Source organism: Callorhinus ursinus, unplaced genomic scaffold (assembly GCF_003265705.2).
Source record: "Callorhinus ursinus isolate GAN/ISIS: 27379988/994484 unplaced genomic scaffold, GSC_fseal_2.0 scaffold10, whole genome shotgun sequence".
In the NCBI taxonomy this organism is placed as follows: domain Eukaryota; kingdom Metazoa; phylum Chordata; class Mammalia; order Carnivora; family Otariidae; genus Callorhinus; species Callorhinus ursinus.
Window position 1 is genome coordinate 36,309,107 of NW_027397072.1, and position 17,340 is coordinate 36,326,446.

General features: G+C 40.5%; 1 protein-coding gene, 1 non-coding gene and 1 pseudogene across 2 annotated transcripts in view; 1 reads left to right on the plus strand and 2 right to left on the minus strand.

Annotated features, from left to right (window-relative positions):
* BUB1 (BUB1 mitotic checkpoint serine/threonine kinase) overlaps positions 1–17,340 on the minus strand; it is a 45,450-nt gene that overhangs the window by 14,227 nt on the left and 13,883 nt on the right. Inside the window, exons 10-17 of the mRNA XM_025868173.2 lie at positions 13,675–13,934; positions 11,812–11,870; positions 10,397–10,525; positions 10,191–10,301; positions 8,255–8,354; positions 6,922–7,003; positions 4,390–4,564; positions 2,619–2,706 (exon numbers count right to left, since the gene is read on the minus strand). Of these exons, the coding sequence (XP_025723958.1) occupies positions 2,619–2,706; positions 4,390–4,564; positions 6,922–7,003; positions 8,255–8,354; positions 10,191–10,301; positions 10,397–10,525; positions 11,812–11,870; positions 13,675–13,934 (1,004 nt within the window). The remainder of the gene's footprint in view (positions 1–2,618; positions 2,707–4,389; positions 4,565–6,921; positions 7,004–8,254; positions 8,355–10,190; positions 10,302–10,396; positions 10,526–11,811; positions 11,871–13,674; positions 13,935–17,340) is intronic.
* On the minus strand, positions 763–902 carry LOC112821332 (small nucleolar RNA SNORA29). The gene has a single exon (XR_003207402.1). It is a non-coding gene; the product is annotated as a small nucleolar RNA SNORA29 (small nucleolar RNA).
* Positions 8,999–9,896, plus strand: LOC112821015 (nucleoside diphosphate kinase, mitochondrial pseudogene; annotated as a pseudogene).

The following is a 17,340-nucleotide window of genomic DNA, read 5'->3' on the forward strand; positions in this document are numbered from 1 at the left end:
GTATCTCCACACACATAAACTCTCCTCCACCTTTATGCCCACATATACACAAACTCATGTATAAGTATGCATCGTTACAAAAATAAATCTGTACATGCAACTTCAGGCTGCATTCTTACTTCTTGATAGGCATTTTTCCTAGTAGGAAGTTTTTTGAAAAGAAACTAGATTTGGAATAATTTAAAGAAATGTTACAAAGATCATAGCAAATTCCCACACACTCCTCACCCAATTTCCTCGAACTTTACCATCTCATGGGACAGTGGCTCCTGTCCAAACCAATACGTCAACATTTGCTATGCTGACGTCCAAACTTCGTTTGGATTTCACCCGTTTTCCCAAAGGGCCCTTTATTTGCTCCCAGATCTAATCGTGGATACCATGTTGTATTCAACTGTCATGTCTCCTTACCCCCTTCTCATCTGTGACTGTCCCTTAGTGTTTCCTACCTCCCCAAGACCTTGTCAGTTTTGGGGACTACCGGCCAGGTATTTTGTAGAGTGTTCCTCAGTTTGGGTTCCTTTGATATTTTCCTTATGATTACACTGTGAAGAATGTTCCAGAGGTCAAGTGCCCTTCTCAATGCATGACTACCATAAGCTGTCACTTGTGAAATTAACCCTGTCATTTGGTGAAGGTGGTATCTGCCATGGCCCTATCATGGATTTTAATCACTACCTACCATTTAATTCAGTGGATGTATGCTGGAATAGAACAATTCCCTGGTTCTTAGATATTAAAAATACTTCCAATATTTTAATTAATTTTCTGTTCAGCCATTTCATATAGGAGGAGAACACAAAAGGGTCCTCCCTCTTCAGATCATGGCAATTTTAATTTATCCCACAAGCATAGCCACCAAAATCTATTATTGGGAGAAAATGTGGTAGTCAAATGGGAGTATTTTCAATATTTGATATTACAACAAAACAGATATTAGGGGTATCCATGCACACAGAAAAAATTGCTTTCAAACCTACATAAATTGTTACTAGCAACCTGAGTACCCAAATTACTGTGGGTACACACATTATAAATAAAACGCTTTCCCTTCTCCATGAGAATTTGAGTTTTGGTTAACTTTCCAGCTCCTCTCCCCTGAAAACTGAAAAGGTCAGAGTATCACTGTCACCACTGCTTATGGTAAACAATAGCCATGCCTGGAACTGTATTCTAGACTGAGAGAGTTAGAAATATATGCTGGGAATCCACAGGTCAGGCTTCAGGTACGAGGATTCTCGTGATGGGCTATTCCTTGTGGGGACTCTGGAATCTAAATCTATAGTGTTGCAAGGACCACTGACATCCACGGAAATAAGGCTTCTAAGCTAGGGAAGCTTCTGTACCTTGGTCCTAAGTGTTTCCTTGTAACTTGTCTTATGCAGGTCCAAGATGATAGTGTCTTGGATATTCTTTCCTTGGCAATGATTTTTGTCCTATATATTTCTATGTTAATCTTATGCCAAGTGTGGCTTATGCCAGTCTTGTGAGTCAAAGGTTTAGTTGCATGTCGAAGATTTCTTGTGGGCAGTAATAGACTGTGCTTATTGGGCAGAATTTTAAATTAAAAGGCAAGATCTGCTCATCTGCATTGATTTTATTATTAGGGAGTTAAGTATTTTCTCGATGTTTATTCATTTTTTTTCTTTACGTAAATTCTGCTCATGTCTTTCATCCAATTTATTTACTGGGGTCTTAATTTAAAGAAGGGGTTTTAATGACAAGAGGCAGTATAACATAGTGGTGAGAGCAAGGCTTCTGAAATATGGGTTGAAATTACAATGCTACAAATTAGAAGTTGTATGACTTTAGGTCATTTCTTTAACTCTCTAGATCTGGTTTCCTCATCTGTTAATGGTGGAAAAGAATAGTTCCTACAACTAAATTTACCGTGAGGATTAATTACAGGATATAGTACATAAAAAGTGTCAGCATTACAATGGAATATAATAAATACTCAAAAGATTACAGCTACTTTCAGTGTCTGTTACATTTACCAGACTATTCAAATAGGGTGGAATTTTACTTCTGCAAAGCACACATGTATGCTATATATATGCATTTTGTACCAATACCTAAGAGGCTTAAACATTCTATTGTCCTCCTCTTAAAAGAAAGTGATTGCTTTTCTCAATTAGAATGGGTATATGGAGGGGCGCCTGGGTAGCTCAGTCGGTTGGGTGTCTGCCTTCGGCTCAGGTCATGATCCCAGGGTCCTGGGATCGAGCCCCACATCGGGCTCCCTGCTCAGCGGGGAGCCTGCTTCTCCCTCTGCCTCTGCCTGCCTGCCTGCCTACTTGTGCTCTCTCTCTCTCTCTGTCAAATAAATAAATAAAATCTTAAAAAAAAAAAAAGAATGGGTATATGGAAACAAATATGTGTTTGCTCAGTTCTACAATAGTCTTTACACTAGGTCAGGGTCTTTGGCTGGTAAAAGTGCAGTTCTCTCAAAATGAGTAGAAGTCAGTCACAGGAACTACTCCCACAGAGACTCTCTGCTACCCCAGCTGCTTCTCTCACTGCCCTGATGGATCCAATGTTTAGGTTTATCACTGTATGTGTCTCTGTAGAGGGTAACTTCTGGCTTATACCTGCAAGTCAATAAAATCTCATAATACCTGAACTTTCTGTCTTTTGAGGGTTCTGCCATGTTTTCTTCACAAGAATCCAGAGTCACATGGGTGCACTCTTTTGCAACCACATTTTCTGAAATACGTAGAAAATTAGAAACAGACATTATGCATGCATATGATTTCATATGGTTATGAAGTCCATAATTCCTTTTTACACTGACTTTCATTATAATTTCAAAATGGTGTTCCATGGTAAAATGTTCCATATTATTTTTAAAATAGGAAAAAACATCACTAAAAATTTTTTTACTACTATTATTTGCGAGCATTTCAACTTTACAAATCCAATCATTCCAGAGAAAAAGGTCCAAAGGGTGGCAGGTCTGAGTGGCCCATGGAGGTCCTGGTACAGGCAGAGGGCACACCCTGCTTTAGGAGAACCTGAGGACAAGGGCATGGAGAGTAAAACACAGCAACACGTCCAGACGGCAGAGATTTGGGTGTCTTTCCGTCTGACTGCTTTATTTAGTCAGTTAGTGTTCAGTTGATTCAACTGATTTAGAGTGTTTACATCAGGAAGATACCTGGCAATACTTACCATCACTCCCTTTAACTAAAAACAAACAAATAAAAACTATCTACAGAAAGACAAACTAGATAGGCAGATGTGGAGTATATATATATATATATAAATACTATACATACCCAAGTATTACACTGGACTAAATTTTATCAGATATCGCATCACCAAACAGGTGCTAATTCTTTTTAGAACTAGAACATTAGCTTCTATTTATCCAACCAAAGTGCAAATACTCCAAAAACAGCCGATATTGCCTCTGAAAGACAGCGACTGCATAAACTCATTTTCCCAAATGGAAACACTTTAACATTTTTTTGTTAAAGTAGCAAGCTTGTGATGGCACCTGGCAATTGTCCAAATTTCACCTGCACTCTCCTTAAAAATCCAGAAGAGAAAGGTAATATACTGGGTTAGTACTCTAAAAAAATTTTTTTACTCCTTAGTTAAAAGTTTTTAAGTCTATGGGCTCAGACATCATATTAAAATATGCTTTCACGTAGGGGAGTGAAATTCTTTGACAGTCCTTTCATTGTATTGCTTTGGGGAGCAATTACTATTTTTATTAAAAGTGTCAGCAGTGATAAGAGTTTGGCTAGTAAAAAACTCATCAAAATGGTAAAGTGGTCCTTTATTGTCAATATATTTTGTAGGTTGGTACTTAATAGGGAATAATTAATTATTTAGGCTTAATGACAATGTCATATGTTAAGGTTTAATTCAGATAAAGATCTTTGATATAGGAGTGTTAAGTTTAGGGGAAATAAGAACTATCTGCGCATTTTACCATTACTCTCTTGAAGTCAGTCATTAAAAAAAATAAGAAAATATGATTTTCCTGAGTGTAGTACTTGGTTACAACTCTAAAGTAATAAAATTTATATATTTATCATTCAAGCAACTTAACCTGTCTGTCCTGGCCATTTTGTTTGTAGTAAACATAACATCAACCTATATCCTGTACAGATGGGTTGGACTTGGCATATCTGCCTTTAAGTGCTTCTACAGGTTTTTCTCCTGTTCTACCTATAATCTACGTTCTAAGTTTCTAAAATGCACAGACTTTCAGAAAACAGTATGCCAAAAGAAGAAATCATACAGGTAACAATACAGTGAATGGATTTTAAGTTTCCCCTGGATGATCTTTAAACTTCCATTTAGAATTTCCAAGAAAACTGTAATCCTGAAAGAACTGAGTTGGCAGAAGACAAGACACTCGAGTGGTGTGACACACACCTTTATCCTCCAGAGCAGGACCTGCATCCGCGGGTGGTCTGTGGAAAGGTGTGGACGCTAGCTGTGCGGCAGCCGTGAAGTGTCCTGGGCTCTTTGGACTGGGCGCCAGGGTTCTGTTGCAACGGATACCCCAGATGGTTGAGTCATCCAAAAACTCTTCGGCGTGAGGTACTTCCTACAACAAAAGCTGCACTGAAAAAAAGAAAGCAACAATCTCCCCGTTTTGTCATTTAACTCATTGATACTACTTAAGATTCAAAAAAATGAGGAATTAAAGAGGAAATAGATGTCACCCCTGGCTAACACCCCTGGGTTCTCTGTTCCTCTCCCCAGAAGCGGGACACTTCATCTTTAACACACCCCAGTGCAGTCACACTGTATCCAAGGGTCGCGTTTTATTTTCCAATTTTTACTTTTTTTTTTCTAATTTGAAAAGTCTAGATTTATAGATGAGTTACGAAGATTGTACAGAGTTCCCATGTGCATGTCATCAAACTCCCTCTGATGTTAACATGTTATAGAATCCTGGTGCACTTAGAAAAACTAAACAATCCTACTAACTCTAGACACTACTTGGATTTCATCCTTTCCCCATTCATGTCCCTTCTCTGTTTCAGGCTCCAGTCCAGGATGCCATGTGATTTAGTTGTCACATCTCGATGGGTCTCCTCTGACCTGTGCCAGTTGATTGGTCTGTCCCAGTCTTTCTTACACGGACATTTTTTAATACTGGTCAGGAGGTGTGTGGAATGTCTCTCCCATTTGGATTTAAATTTGTTTTTTTCTCATGTATAGACTGGAGTTACAGTTTTCAGGGAAGAATATCAGGGGTAAAGCGCCATTAGGGGATACATGATATCAAAACAACTTATTACTGGTGAGGTTAAGCAATCACTTGGTGAAGGTGGTGTCTGCCAGGTTTCTCCTCTGTAAGGAACTATTTTTCCTTTTCCTGACCTTAATTTGTCAGAAGCAGATCATGGTCTAGCCTACACTCAAAGGTAAACTAAGATCTACCTCCTGGAGGGAGGGATATCAAAGAATTTGTGGACATATGTTAAAATAACCACAATCATTTGGGGAGATACTGCAAGGCTATACAAATATCCTGCTTCTTCTTACAGTTTCACTTGCTAATTTTAGTATTCCCTGTGGAGCTTGCCTAGAACAATGATTACTGTGGTGTTCCAATGGCGATTTTCTGTTATCACTCATTCCTTCCACATTTATTACCTGCAATTCTTCTGTAAGGAAGGTTTATTTTGTCCTCTCTCCCATTTGTTTATATTGATAAGGATATTTATTTTATTTCTTGGGTTATGATCCAATACTACCTTATTCTATTTATTTTCTTGTTCGAATTGTGCCAGGTTTGGCCATGGGCTTATTTAGCTTGGCTCCTGAGTTCTTTTGTTATGCCATCTTTTTTTTTTTTTTAAAGCACTTCCTTAATTTCTGGCACCACAAGATGCTCTAGGCTCATCTTATATTTTCTTTCTTTAGCCCCAGAATTAGCTATTTCTCCAAAAATGCAATGGTCAAGTTTTAGAGTCTATACACAAAGACAGAAACTACTGAGTCAGAATTACGCCTGGCAAAACCCTTCAGTTGCCAATAAAATGCCACCCATGGTTTTTATATATAGTGCACAGTTTTTACATATCCACCCTATCTCTTCCAACACTGGAGGAAAAACTGGCTGGTTGTTTCTTCGGGTGGATGCAGGAGAAAGCAATTGGCTTGTGCATAGGGACAGGATGCAAAAAATTCATCATGGCTTTTTTGTTCAAAATGTGTTCAGTGAAATGCATCTATTAATTGATGCACTGTATCTGAAATCGAGTCCATTATTTGGAAGTTTTTGAGAAGGTCAAGAAGTTCATCAGAAGGATTAGAGAGCTAAATGATAATTTATTCAGAAGAATCCACCATGGAACTAAAGCTATGTGCCAGGCTTTAGCTCAGGTCTTCAGCACTACTCTCTGACCCAACCCAGCCATAGGGCCAGGCCGGGGTGAGTGGAGAGAAAGCACACCACACGGTAACACTCAGGGCTAGAGTAGAAGATGCATATGGGCTGGACACAACGGCTGCTATGACGGAGAATGCTGTGAGTCCGCCAACTGCTGAGTTATACTGACAACAGACCAGTCCACTTTAACTCAGACTTGGTGGGTTTTCTGATATTCCATTGTAGGCCTCGCTTCTTGGGTCTAGGAAAATATATCCCCCACTTGTTCCTCCCGCCACAAGGAAAGGCTCTTTGAGGGCCAGGATCCTATCACTGTTTAGCTTCTGCATCTATCACAGTGCGTGATACATAATAGATACTTGAATAACTGTAGAATGTTCCCCAAAACCCACTCTCCATATAACGTTGTATTTTTCAGCACAGTTTTATATATATTATCTCATCGGACTGGTATATCACTTGGTAAAATGAAGAGGAACGAGCTGTGGTATATCACTTGGTAAAATGAAGAGGAACGAGCTGCAAGACCCATTTCATGGATGAAGCAATGATTTACTTACATTGGGTTTTGAAGGAAATTTGCTTATAGAGCGTTCTCCAAAGGTCCTGGCTCCTGTAGGTTTATTTTTAGGCTGTGGTAATCTAAGGAAAGATTTGTAAAATTATAAATTGTAAAATATGCTAAAGGAAATACTACCACTTAAGTGAGACTGTTAGAAATATTCTTCACTTGGGGCGCCTGGGTGGCTCAGTTGTTAAGCGTCTGCCTTCGGCTCAGGTCATTGTCCCAGGGTCCTGGGATGGAGCCCCGCATAAGGCTCCCTGCTTGGTGGGAAGCTTGCTTCCCCCTCTCCCACTCCCCTGCTTGTGTTCCCTCTCTCGCTGTGTCTCTCTCTGTCAAATAAATAAATAAAATCTTAAAAAAAAAAATATTCTTCACTTATCCTATTTAATTAACATTTACATAAACATTCCTTACTTTTACAGTAGTTGTAGGAAAACTGAGTGCAAATGGAATTAACTTGACTATGTATATAAAAATAAATTTATAGTAACTTCAGAGAGGGTGAAAAAATATAAAATCTCTACTACACTGAGTTATAAATTTTAGGAATAAAAAAAGATGAAGGGCCATGGCCAATAGAATATCATGGATGGCATACATTTTATTTCTTATCTCTAGGACTAGGTTTAGCTATGGAATTTCCCTGAGAGCTGATCAGACTGTTTCCTTTCTACTTCAATATGAATCTCTTCTACACTATGATACTCTTTAATTCATACTGATACCTCTCTTTCCATGGTTTAAACTGTAAACTGATAATTCCTGGGGATACCCACTCTACTCCCACATCTGGCTCCCTAATGTAATGTCTTTCAGCTTAAAACATCTCTCTGCAACATGACCCGATATAAGTCACTTCCTTTTCTGTAGCAATCCTGCAAATATAAACAGAGCCTGTATGGACACCTGTACTGGTAAACTCATTCACACCTAATACAATTTCAAATTTATAGAATCTCTCATTTCTATCATTTGTAACCACACTGTTTTCCTGGCAACATATGCTTTTGCTATGGGAGGTCCGCTTTCCTATAACTTGTGTGTAATAATGCAGGTCTAGAGAACTTGAGCAACAATCTTCCTGTCACGTGGTTAAAATGCTCCCTAGCAGCAGAGCTCGTGCAGGGACCCAGACCATTTTAGTCAGCAGGCCGCATTTTCTCCCCACCTTGAGTCCCAGAGGAAGCTCTGCAGCATTTCATGTCACTGGGAGAACAAATATCTCCCCTGACCCACCATATCTCTTTTCCTCCAACACTGGAGGAAAAACTGGCTGGCTGTTTCTTCGGGTGGACATGGGATAAAGCAATAACTCAATGTTTCTTTACCCGTAATTTTCTTTGTTTCCATCTTCGAACACAGGAAAAGCAGATGACAAAGAAGAGATGATCTTATTGACTCCCCAAGCCCCAGAAGACCTTGCATTTTCTGCATTGGAGTAAAAAGTAGCATTTTATTAGTGTATTAGGAAAAAACATTATACTTGATGCTAAACTTCACCTACAAATAAGACAATGAAATAACAGCTTACAGAAAAGAACGAACACATTTTTCAAATGCAAAATGCATTATCAGTAGAGGAATCAGAATAATTTAAAAGGCACACAAGTAAGTCACTTTGTAGTGTGATGAAGTGACCTAACCATGGTCACAGGGTTTAACACTTAAGCCTCTAGGTCTTGAGTTCCTGCCACATGCAAAGCACAGTGTTCATCATTCTCCTAAAACACTGATCTTGTCACCTCACTGAAAAAAGCTCTCTGTGGCCTTGTTTCCCATTTCCTGTAAGAAAAAATTAACCTGTTAACTTTATTTTCCAAGGCCTCCTGAGTCTAATGATCCTATTTATCTTTATCACGATCTCTCTGGCTTCCAGCATAAAACCCAGGACTGTAAACAAATGTGGGCTTTAACACTCCACCCATGCCATTCCTCAACGGGGCAAGGCTCAAATCACACCTCAAGTGTTCAGGTTTTCCTGGCCATCCCTTACTCACCAGGACTTTGTCCTTCTGTAGCACTGATTTTTAAGAAACAAATCTATGGGCTCGTGCTCTTTCTGCGCTCAGCCAGTGGCCCTCGGGCCGAGGGTCATGGGCGGCCTCTTGGGGCATGTGGCGCTGCCGGGGCTGCTGAGCAGCCCACGGGCCCCAAGCCCGAGCCTGCTCGCATGCCCCAGCTTGGGAGGGTCCTCCTGGACCCGGGAGCAGACCCTGGTTGCAGTGAAGCCGGATGGGGTGCAGCGGCGGCTTGTTGGGGATGTGATCCAGCGCTTTGAGAGGAGGGGCTTCAAGCTGGTGGGGATGAAGATGCTGCAGGCGCCAGAGAGAGTCCTTGCTGAGCACTACCATGACCTACAGAGGAAGCCCTTCTACCCAGCCCTCATCAGCTACATGACCTCCGGCCCCGTGGTGGCCATGGTCTGGGAAGGCCCCAACGTGGTCTGCTCCTCAAGGGCCATGGTAGGACACACCAACTCAGCTGAGGCTGCCCCTGGCACCATCAGGGGGGACTTCAGCATCCACATCAGCAGGAACATCATCCATGCCAGCGACTCCGTGGAGGGGGCCCAGAGGGAGATCCAGCTATGGTTTCAGAGCAGTGAGCTGGTGGACTGGGCAGACGAAGGCCACCAGAGAAGCATCTACCCACCCTGAGCACTCAGGCTGCCTTCAGCTACCCCAGCAGCCACCCAGGATCAACTACCTCTGTCGTCCAGAACTTGAGCCCACACCCACGGTCCTCCCTTCTGTCCCAGACCACCTCCCTGTCTACCTTCTGCCCCACCCCAGCCCAGAGGGGTTGAGCAACCAACTTTATGTGCCTTTTAGTATCATAAGCCAATAAGAAATCGGACCAAATCCTTTCTGTACCAAAGTGCCAGATAACCTTTGGGGCATCTCCAAAAGTGTGTAGTGTAAACTCCCTTCCCCCAAAGGGGTGGGACATTAAAATTCGCTGTGTTGTGTAGGGGGGTGGATCGTTTATTATAGTTTCTGCCATCTCTGAGGTAGGACTTTATGCAAAGTTGTAAGAGTTTGAGAGAACAAATAAAGCTTACTCTCACACACCAAAAAAAAAAAAAAAAGAAACAAATCTATGACATATACTGAGTACCTTTTCAAACACTGTTGTATTTTTTATTTCACTACCTTTCTGGGACAAGCTAACCAAGGGAAGGGCAACTTCTTGTATAATCCTTGATATTTCCTATAGCAACCACCCACAATGCCTGCACTTAGTAGTGTTTAAATAAATGATTACTTTGAAACTGGGCCTCAAATGCATCTTCATTTTGATCTAGAGATGTCCATTCATCTTTGTCATCAGAAATATCAGGAAGTGTAGGAGCCTGAAACATATTCATGATGAAACCTTAGAAGAATAAAAAGAGTCACTGTAAACATGATTGCAAAAGTGCTTTCATTAATTTGTTGCCAGATGCTACACATTCAAACCAAAGGCTTTACCTAGGGCTTCCTTTGTGTGCACAGTGGGTGATGGCTGCACCCTGGATGGAGTCGCCTGAACCATTCCCAGCGACGTGTTTGGAGTTGTGTGAAAAGAACCTGTGTTAACAATCTTATGTGTTTCAGACCCTATAGAAGAAATGGGGCAAAATGCATTACCAGTAGAGGAATCAGAATAATTTAAAAGGCACACAAATTAAGAAAATTACAATTAGAACACTTTATTATTGCTGATAATTATCACTAAGGACTTCTGTTATAACAGTGCTTGCATCATTTTCATTCTTTTTTTTATAACAGTCCCACGAGGTAGCTAAGGTAGAATTATCCTCTTACGGAAAAGGAAATCAAAGTTCAAAGAGATCAAGTGGCTTGGTCTAAGATCACTATCAAATTAGCAGGTTGTCATAAATAGCACCCTTTACTCCACTATATCCCAAAAAACACATGTTAATAGTCACACCGTGAATCTTAAGACTGGCTTTCCATCTTACTCAGCTGGAATCCAGACAATGGCATCCAAGGCCCCACAAAACCTGGGCCATTTTCACCCAGACCTCATCTTCCTCCTTCTCCAATTCACTCTAGCCACCTGGGCCTCTTTGCTGTGCTTAGAAGCCATCAGGGATAGTCCCCTCGGGGCTCTGTACCTGCTCTTCCCTTCACCTGCAACAGGCTGTCCAAGCTAGCTGTATGGGCACCTCCCGCCTTTGAGACTTTATCCAAAATATCACTTTCCTTGGGAGCACCTTTCCCGGTCACCTCTGAAACTTCAATCCCCTTCCACCCAACACTTTCATTCCCTCTCTGCTCGTGTGGGGGTTTTGTTCTTTCTGTTCCTGACTGCATCCCTAACTGCCTAGAATGGTGCCTGGCGTCTAGCAAGTGCGCAGGAAGTGTTGGTTAAATGCAGGGGTTGCTGGCTGATTCAAGCAGTTTGGCTCCCCCTAAACTGTCACTGGAGAGAGTGCCAAAGTCACATGGGGGGAGCGAATGCATATTCGATGTATCTTATTTTGTTCATAAAACTTACCTTCAACACAAATGCCTCTAACAAAGTAGTACCTAAGAGAAGTACAATACTCCTAGTTCAACTTTTAATTCCCTTTCCTACCTCATAATGCATTAAAGACGACTCTTGTTTTTGATAAAGCTGCTGAGAAATTTAATAAAAAAGCTTTCAAAAATCAAGTTTCCAAAGGATTCTAATTACTAAGATGTGACCGGGAAGTGGATTTCTACCTTTATTTGAGATGGTCTGGGGCTTATCTAACCCCTAAATTCTAAGAATAGGAAAGCAAACACCCAAGTTCACCCAAGGCTTCATGAGCCTCGGCCACCAAACAGATCTCTCAGTGACCTGCAGGAGTCTGGGCAAGCAGGTCAGAGACAAATTAATTATAATTAAACATCACCTTCTTTTATCTCGGCTCCACTCTGTGGCTTGAATTCATGAGTACTTTTAGTCACACATCTGAAAGAGAAATCTCTTGAGACACACTAACTCTCCAAAAAGAACAGTAAATCAGTCAGCAATTACAAGCTTATTCTTAAAATACAGATGGAAGTGCTTAGGTCTATAGTGTAAGTAAATACAATGTTTTATTTTTTCTTTCATTTCCTTTTGAGGTAAAGGCCAGCTACAACATGTTGGCTTGACACAGCGGGCCTGTATTTTAACATCATGATATCATTCCTATGCACGGTAGGGCAGGATAATGGCCTTTAAGTCAGATGATCCCATTTATTACATAGGCTCAAGGACTCACACCTGGGTCCAGGCCTGGGTGCCCAATGCAGCTAGCCAGTCATGCTGTGGGAAGCACTGGTGTGTTTTAGCTGCATGGGCCACTTCTCGTTTGATGAGTCAAGAGCCACAGAGCATGGTTCTTCAGACGTGAAAGGTTATCAAGAAATTTTAAAAATGGCACATAAGATATTTATATCATAGTTGTTTTTTGTTTTTTAAGTCCAGTCATGATAATGGACCTCATCTGTCGATTTAACAGTGCTAGAATTCCCTCAGCAGGGACCACGTTAGGATGTAAAGTAAAAAGTACAATACACTTAATTTTACAAATCCCCACCCAACTGTCTTAAAAACATGAGTTTTTCTTTGAGATTCCAGACAAAGGCACCTTTTCTCTGCCATGGTAAGCTTCCCCAGCTAGTGAGAGTACCAAGGGGGTCCATTTGGTCCCTTGCCTGGGCCAGGGTCAGGGTCCCTCTGAGGTGCTTCGGACTGAGATCTAAATGTTCATTGGATTAACAAGTTTCAGAGTTTTATAGGGACAGCTGTGTCTGGCTCCTCCACCCTCATGACTCCATCTCTGGGGGCGACTGGAAACTCAGCATCTCTTTGGGACTGTCACTGCTCTCTTGTTTTTATCATTTTATAATTGCATTAGCAGTGAAGAATGAAGTCATAGCCCCCAGTGACACAAAAGTTCTTTTTTTACATATATACAGGACAACACAGGACACAGGTCTGAATTATTATCCTAACCTGAGTGAAAAAGCATTTTCAATCTTATTTTCAGGAGAAATCACCGGTAAAAGTTAATCTTGGATATTGAGAAGAACCAGTACTCATGAACCATAATCTACGCTAAGGAGTTTAGCCCAAGGGGAGGGTGCAAGTTACACCAGAGCTCTCATTTTTTCTAACGGATTAATAAAATTGCTCTATGTAAAGACAGCGTGCCAAAGTCACCGAAGATAAAAATTTAAACAAAGCAAGTTACTGTGGCATTAATTTTCATTTCTGAAATCCAGGAAAATTCCTCAAAATTGGGGAAAAAAAACCCTCCACAGCAGCATACAGATAAGATCTTGGCATATCGTGTAATGGATATTGAATCCCAAATTGCTCCTGATGAAGACAGAAGGATTATGAGAACACGTGCCAAGAAACTGTCTGGATGGTAATAATCACTCCGTGTATTCAGTCAAAGCCAGCAAGAAAGGCAATTTCAGTTCAATAGCTGTGTATTTTCCAGTTACAAAAAAAGTGTTGCATTTCAGTATACTGGAAATTTTTAACTCAAGGGAGAAATATGAAATGAAACAAATCCCCTAAAAGAAAAATAGAGTAATAAGTCTGAAAGATTTGGGGCTATTTTGGTAACTTGGTTTTTCAACAACATGCCCATCTAAAAATTATTTTAAAAAGAGGAATCCTTTATCTTTTACATACGGTTCTCGACAATGCAGAACATGTAAAGGAGCTCATGATGCCATTCAGGTCACTATCGTCTCTAGGACAATTTTTGTCTTACCTGTCATCTTTTCTGACCACTGTAAACATGGAGTCTGTCCCCGGCTGGGCTGCCAGAGGAAGAGGAGGAGGTATACTCTGGTTGATGGCCGGGGACACCAAAGTGGCAGTGACAGCATCTGCCACAGGAGGAACAACAGGAGTTGTCTCTCTGGGTTTCTCTCCCATGTTCTTTAAGGTCTGATGATTGATGGCCGGAAGAGACGGAGTTCTCAGTTCCTGCTGGGAGCCTACACTTGGCCCCATACATGCTGGATTAACCTTTCATGTTAAGCAAACAAACAAACCAAATAACATACCACAGCCAATTAAGTCCAGAATATTACTAATTAGGTACTACAGCTTTTCAAAGAATGGCATCTATCTTCTTCAGTAGCCTCCTTTCCCCTTGAGGCATCCCCATCCCCCTTCAGGTATTCTGAAATAAACAGCCAACAACAACAGAAGACCACTTTACCTGATGGATGCTTTTGTAGCTTCTTAACCACAGATAGAACTGGCAGCTCATACTCCTAACCACTGAAATAACCAGCCCCTACAGTTTTATCAGTATTTAAGATCTTATTTCTCTTACTTTTGAGAGAGGACCAACAAATCAATGGCATCAAATGCTCATAATGGTATTCCTTCCATTAAAATATACCTGGTTGCCATTTTCTCTCGAATGAACAGGAAATGTGAATATAAATTGCAATAATAGCTGCCACAAAAGCACAGCTCACAATGGGAAGGTTAACAAGCTCTTAATCTGAAACCTTTGTTTTTCTATTCCCATGGACTTAGACTAACTATACACTCTTATGTTAAAAAGTTAAAGGACACAAAAGTTAATTCCTCACCATAAAAAAGTATTTTCACAAATTGTTAAGAAAAGCACCAAATACCTAGGGCAAGAGTAGTTATTTCACAAAAGACAGACAAAATAAAGAAAGTTCATCTTCACTAGCTATCAAAAAAAGTAATTAGAAATGACCTATACCATTTTCTCACTACCAAAGATTAAAAAGAATCATAATATTCAATTCTGAAGAAATGTTTTGAAAAAGAACAATCAGACTTCCTAAAACAGATATCAAAACTTACAACAAAGCTATGGTAAATATACAATATGGAAGGATCAAGAAGAAACCTATTAACCAAAACAAAGGTACAGACATTTTAGAAACTGATCTTGTATATTAAAAATTAGTATGCAATAAAGATATTTTTCATCAATGGGGAAAGGCTGAGTTGTTAATAAATGATTTAGGGGCTACTGGCAGTGCATTTGGGAAATACATCCTTATGCTATCACAACACACAAAAGTAAGTCCCATACAAGGAGGCTTTTGGTTAGACAGTGGCTTAAACATGTGCTTTATCATCTACTCCCTCCAAAACCTCACCAAAAGGACAAGAAAGAAATTCTAACACCTAAAACAGCAGGTGAAGACTGATGTGTGGAAAAGTTCAGACATTTAGATACATCTCAGAATGGAAGTGAAAGTGGAGCTGAAAGCAGGAACACCAAAAAAAATTCTGGGGGAACGGGATTTCCCTCTAGAACATTGGGCACCAAATTATCACCTAAGTGTGAGGGTAGAAGAAAGATGCTTTTAAACATGCAAAAGATCTCCAAAAAATAATCCCTCATATGTGCTTTAAAAAAAAAAAAAGAAAAAGGTCTTTAGGGGGCGCCTAGGTGGTTCAGTAGGTGAAGCATGGGCCTTCGGCTCAGGTCATGATCCCGGGGTCCTGGGATCGAGCTCTGCATCGGGCTCCTTGCTCAGCAGGGAGCCTGCTTCTCTCCCTGCCCATGCTCTCTCTCTGTCAAATAAATAAATAAAACCTTTGGAAAAAAAAAATCTCTTTGAGGCTGTGTGCCACCAAAATGGGGATGTTAAAAGGAAACAATGCCATGGGAACTAGAAAATCAGCAGGGACACACTACTGGAGAGGAGTAAGGGGAGGACAGCTTCCTTGGAGGCCAGCCTGGAGGCAGAAAGGCAGCTCTGGGAGTCATGTGGCCAAGAGAAGTGAAACAAGAGCACATATGATGCACTTGAACATAATGAAAACATTATTTCTAGATTCTTCAAGTGTTTATAGAGAAATAACTGATAAGTATGTACCACACAAATATAGTAAAAGAATATAATGAAAATTATTTTAACAATTTCTTGGATCTAGGGAAAACATAAGTTATATAAGAAAGGAAATCCAACTACATAAGGAAAATAGGGGGACGCCTGGGTGGCTCAGTCGGTTAAGCATCTGCCTTCAGCTCAGGTCATGATCCCGGGTCCTGGGATCAAGCCCGGTGTCAGGCTCCCTCTCCCTCTGATCCTCTTCCCTGCTTGTCCTCTCTCTGTCTCAAATAAATAAAATCTTAAAAAAAAAAAAGTATGTAACGATCCAGTAGAAAAATGAACAAAGTCCATCAAAGTCAATTAAAAAAAGACATATAGCCACTGAATGTATTGTTAAAAGTCCAAATTCACCTGTGATTAGAAAAAATGCATCAGATGGTTGCAAATATTTAGGATAGCTAATGTTAGCCAAGTGTATACAAGAAACACATACTTTTATTCACTATTATGTGAGTGTAAAATGGTAAATTTTTGGAGGGCAGATGGGCAGAATTTTTTTTTTTTTTAAGATTTTATTTATTTATTTGACAGAGAGAGAGAGACACAGCGAGAGAGGGAACACAAGCAGGGGGAGTGGGAGAGGGAAAAGCAGGCTTCCCGCTGAGCAGGGAGCCCGATGCGGGGCTCGATCCCAGGACCCTGGGATCATGACCTGAGCTGAAGGCAGACACTTAACAACTGAGCCACCCAGGTGCCCCAAGATGGGCAGAATTTTAAGTGCACAAACTTCAGCAGCAATTCTACTTTTGTGTATCTTTCTTAGAGAAATAATGTCAAATGTACAAGAATGTTCACTGCAGCATGGTTTGTAACAGTTTTCACATGATAGATGCCCTTCCTAAAAGGTAGGAGAGAAGACTATGCTGTTATTAAAGTGAGTTAGAGGGCGCCTGGGTGGCTCAGTTGGTTCAGCGACTGCCGTCGGCTCAGGTCATGATCCTGGAGTCCCGGGATCGAGTCCCGCATTGGGCTCCCTGTTCAGCAGGGAGTCTGCTTCTCCCTCTGACCCTCCCCCCTCCCTCTCATGTTCTCTCTCTCTCAAATAAATAAATAAAAATAAATAAAGTGAGTTAGACTTCTATGTAATAACAAGGAAAGGTCTGTAAGATGGGTTAGGTAGCAAAAGCAGAAAGTAAGTCTTATTTATACAGAAACATCAATTGTATACATATTTATGTGTTTATGCACAGTAAAGTTCTGGAAAATGCAAACTACAATAGTTAGCAATGAAAGAGGGCATTCATTTACATCCATATAACTATACACACACATGCATATATAGATATATATACATCTTTCCATTGCTTTTATAAAATCATATGGTCATGCATTTTTATAATTTTCAAAATATGTAAGAAATTAAGGTGTTATTAGACAGTTACATGTACAAGAAGAATGAAACTGGACCACTTTCCAACACCATAAACAAAAATAGACTCAAAACGGATTAAAGACCTAAATGTGATACCTAAAACCATAAAAGTCCTAGAATGGAACACAGGCAGTAATTTCTCTGACATTGGTCACAGCAACATTTT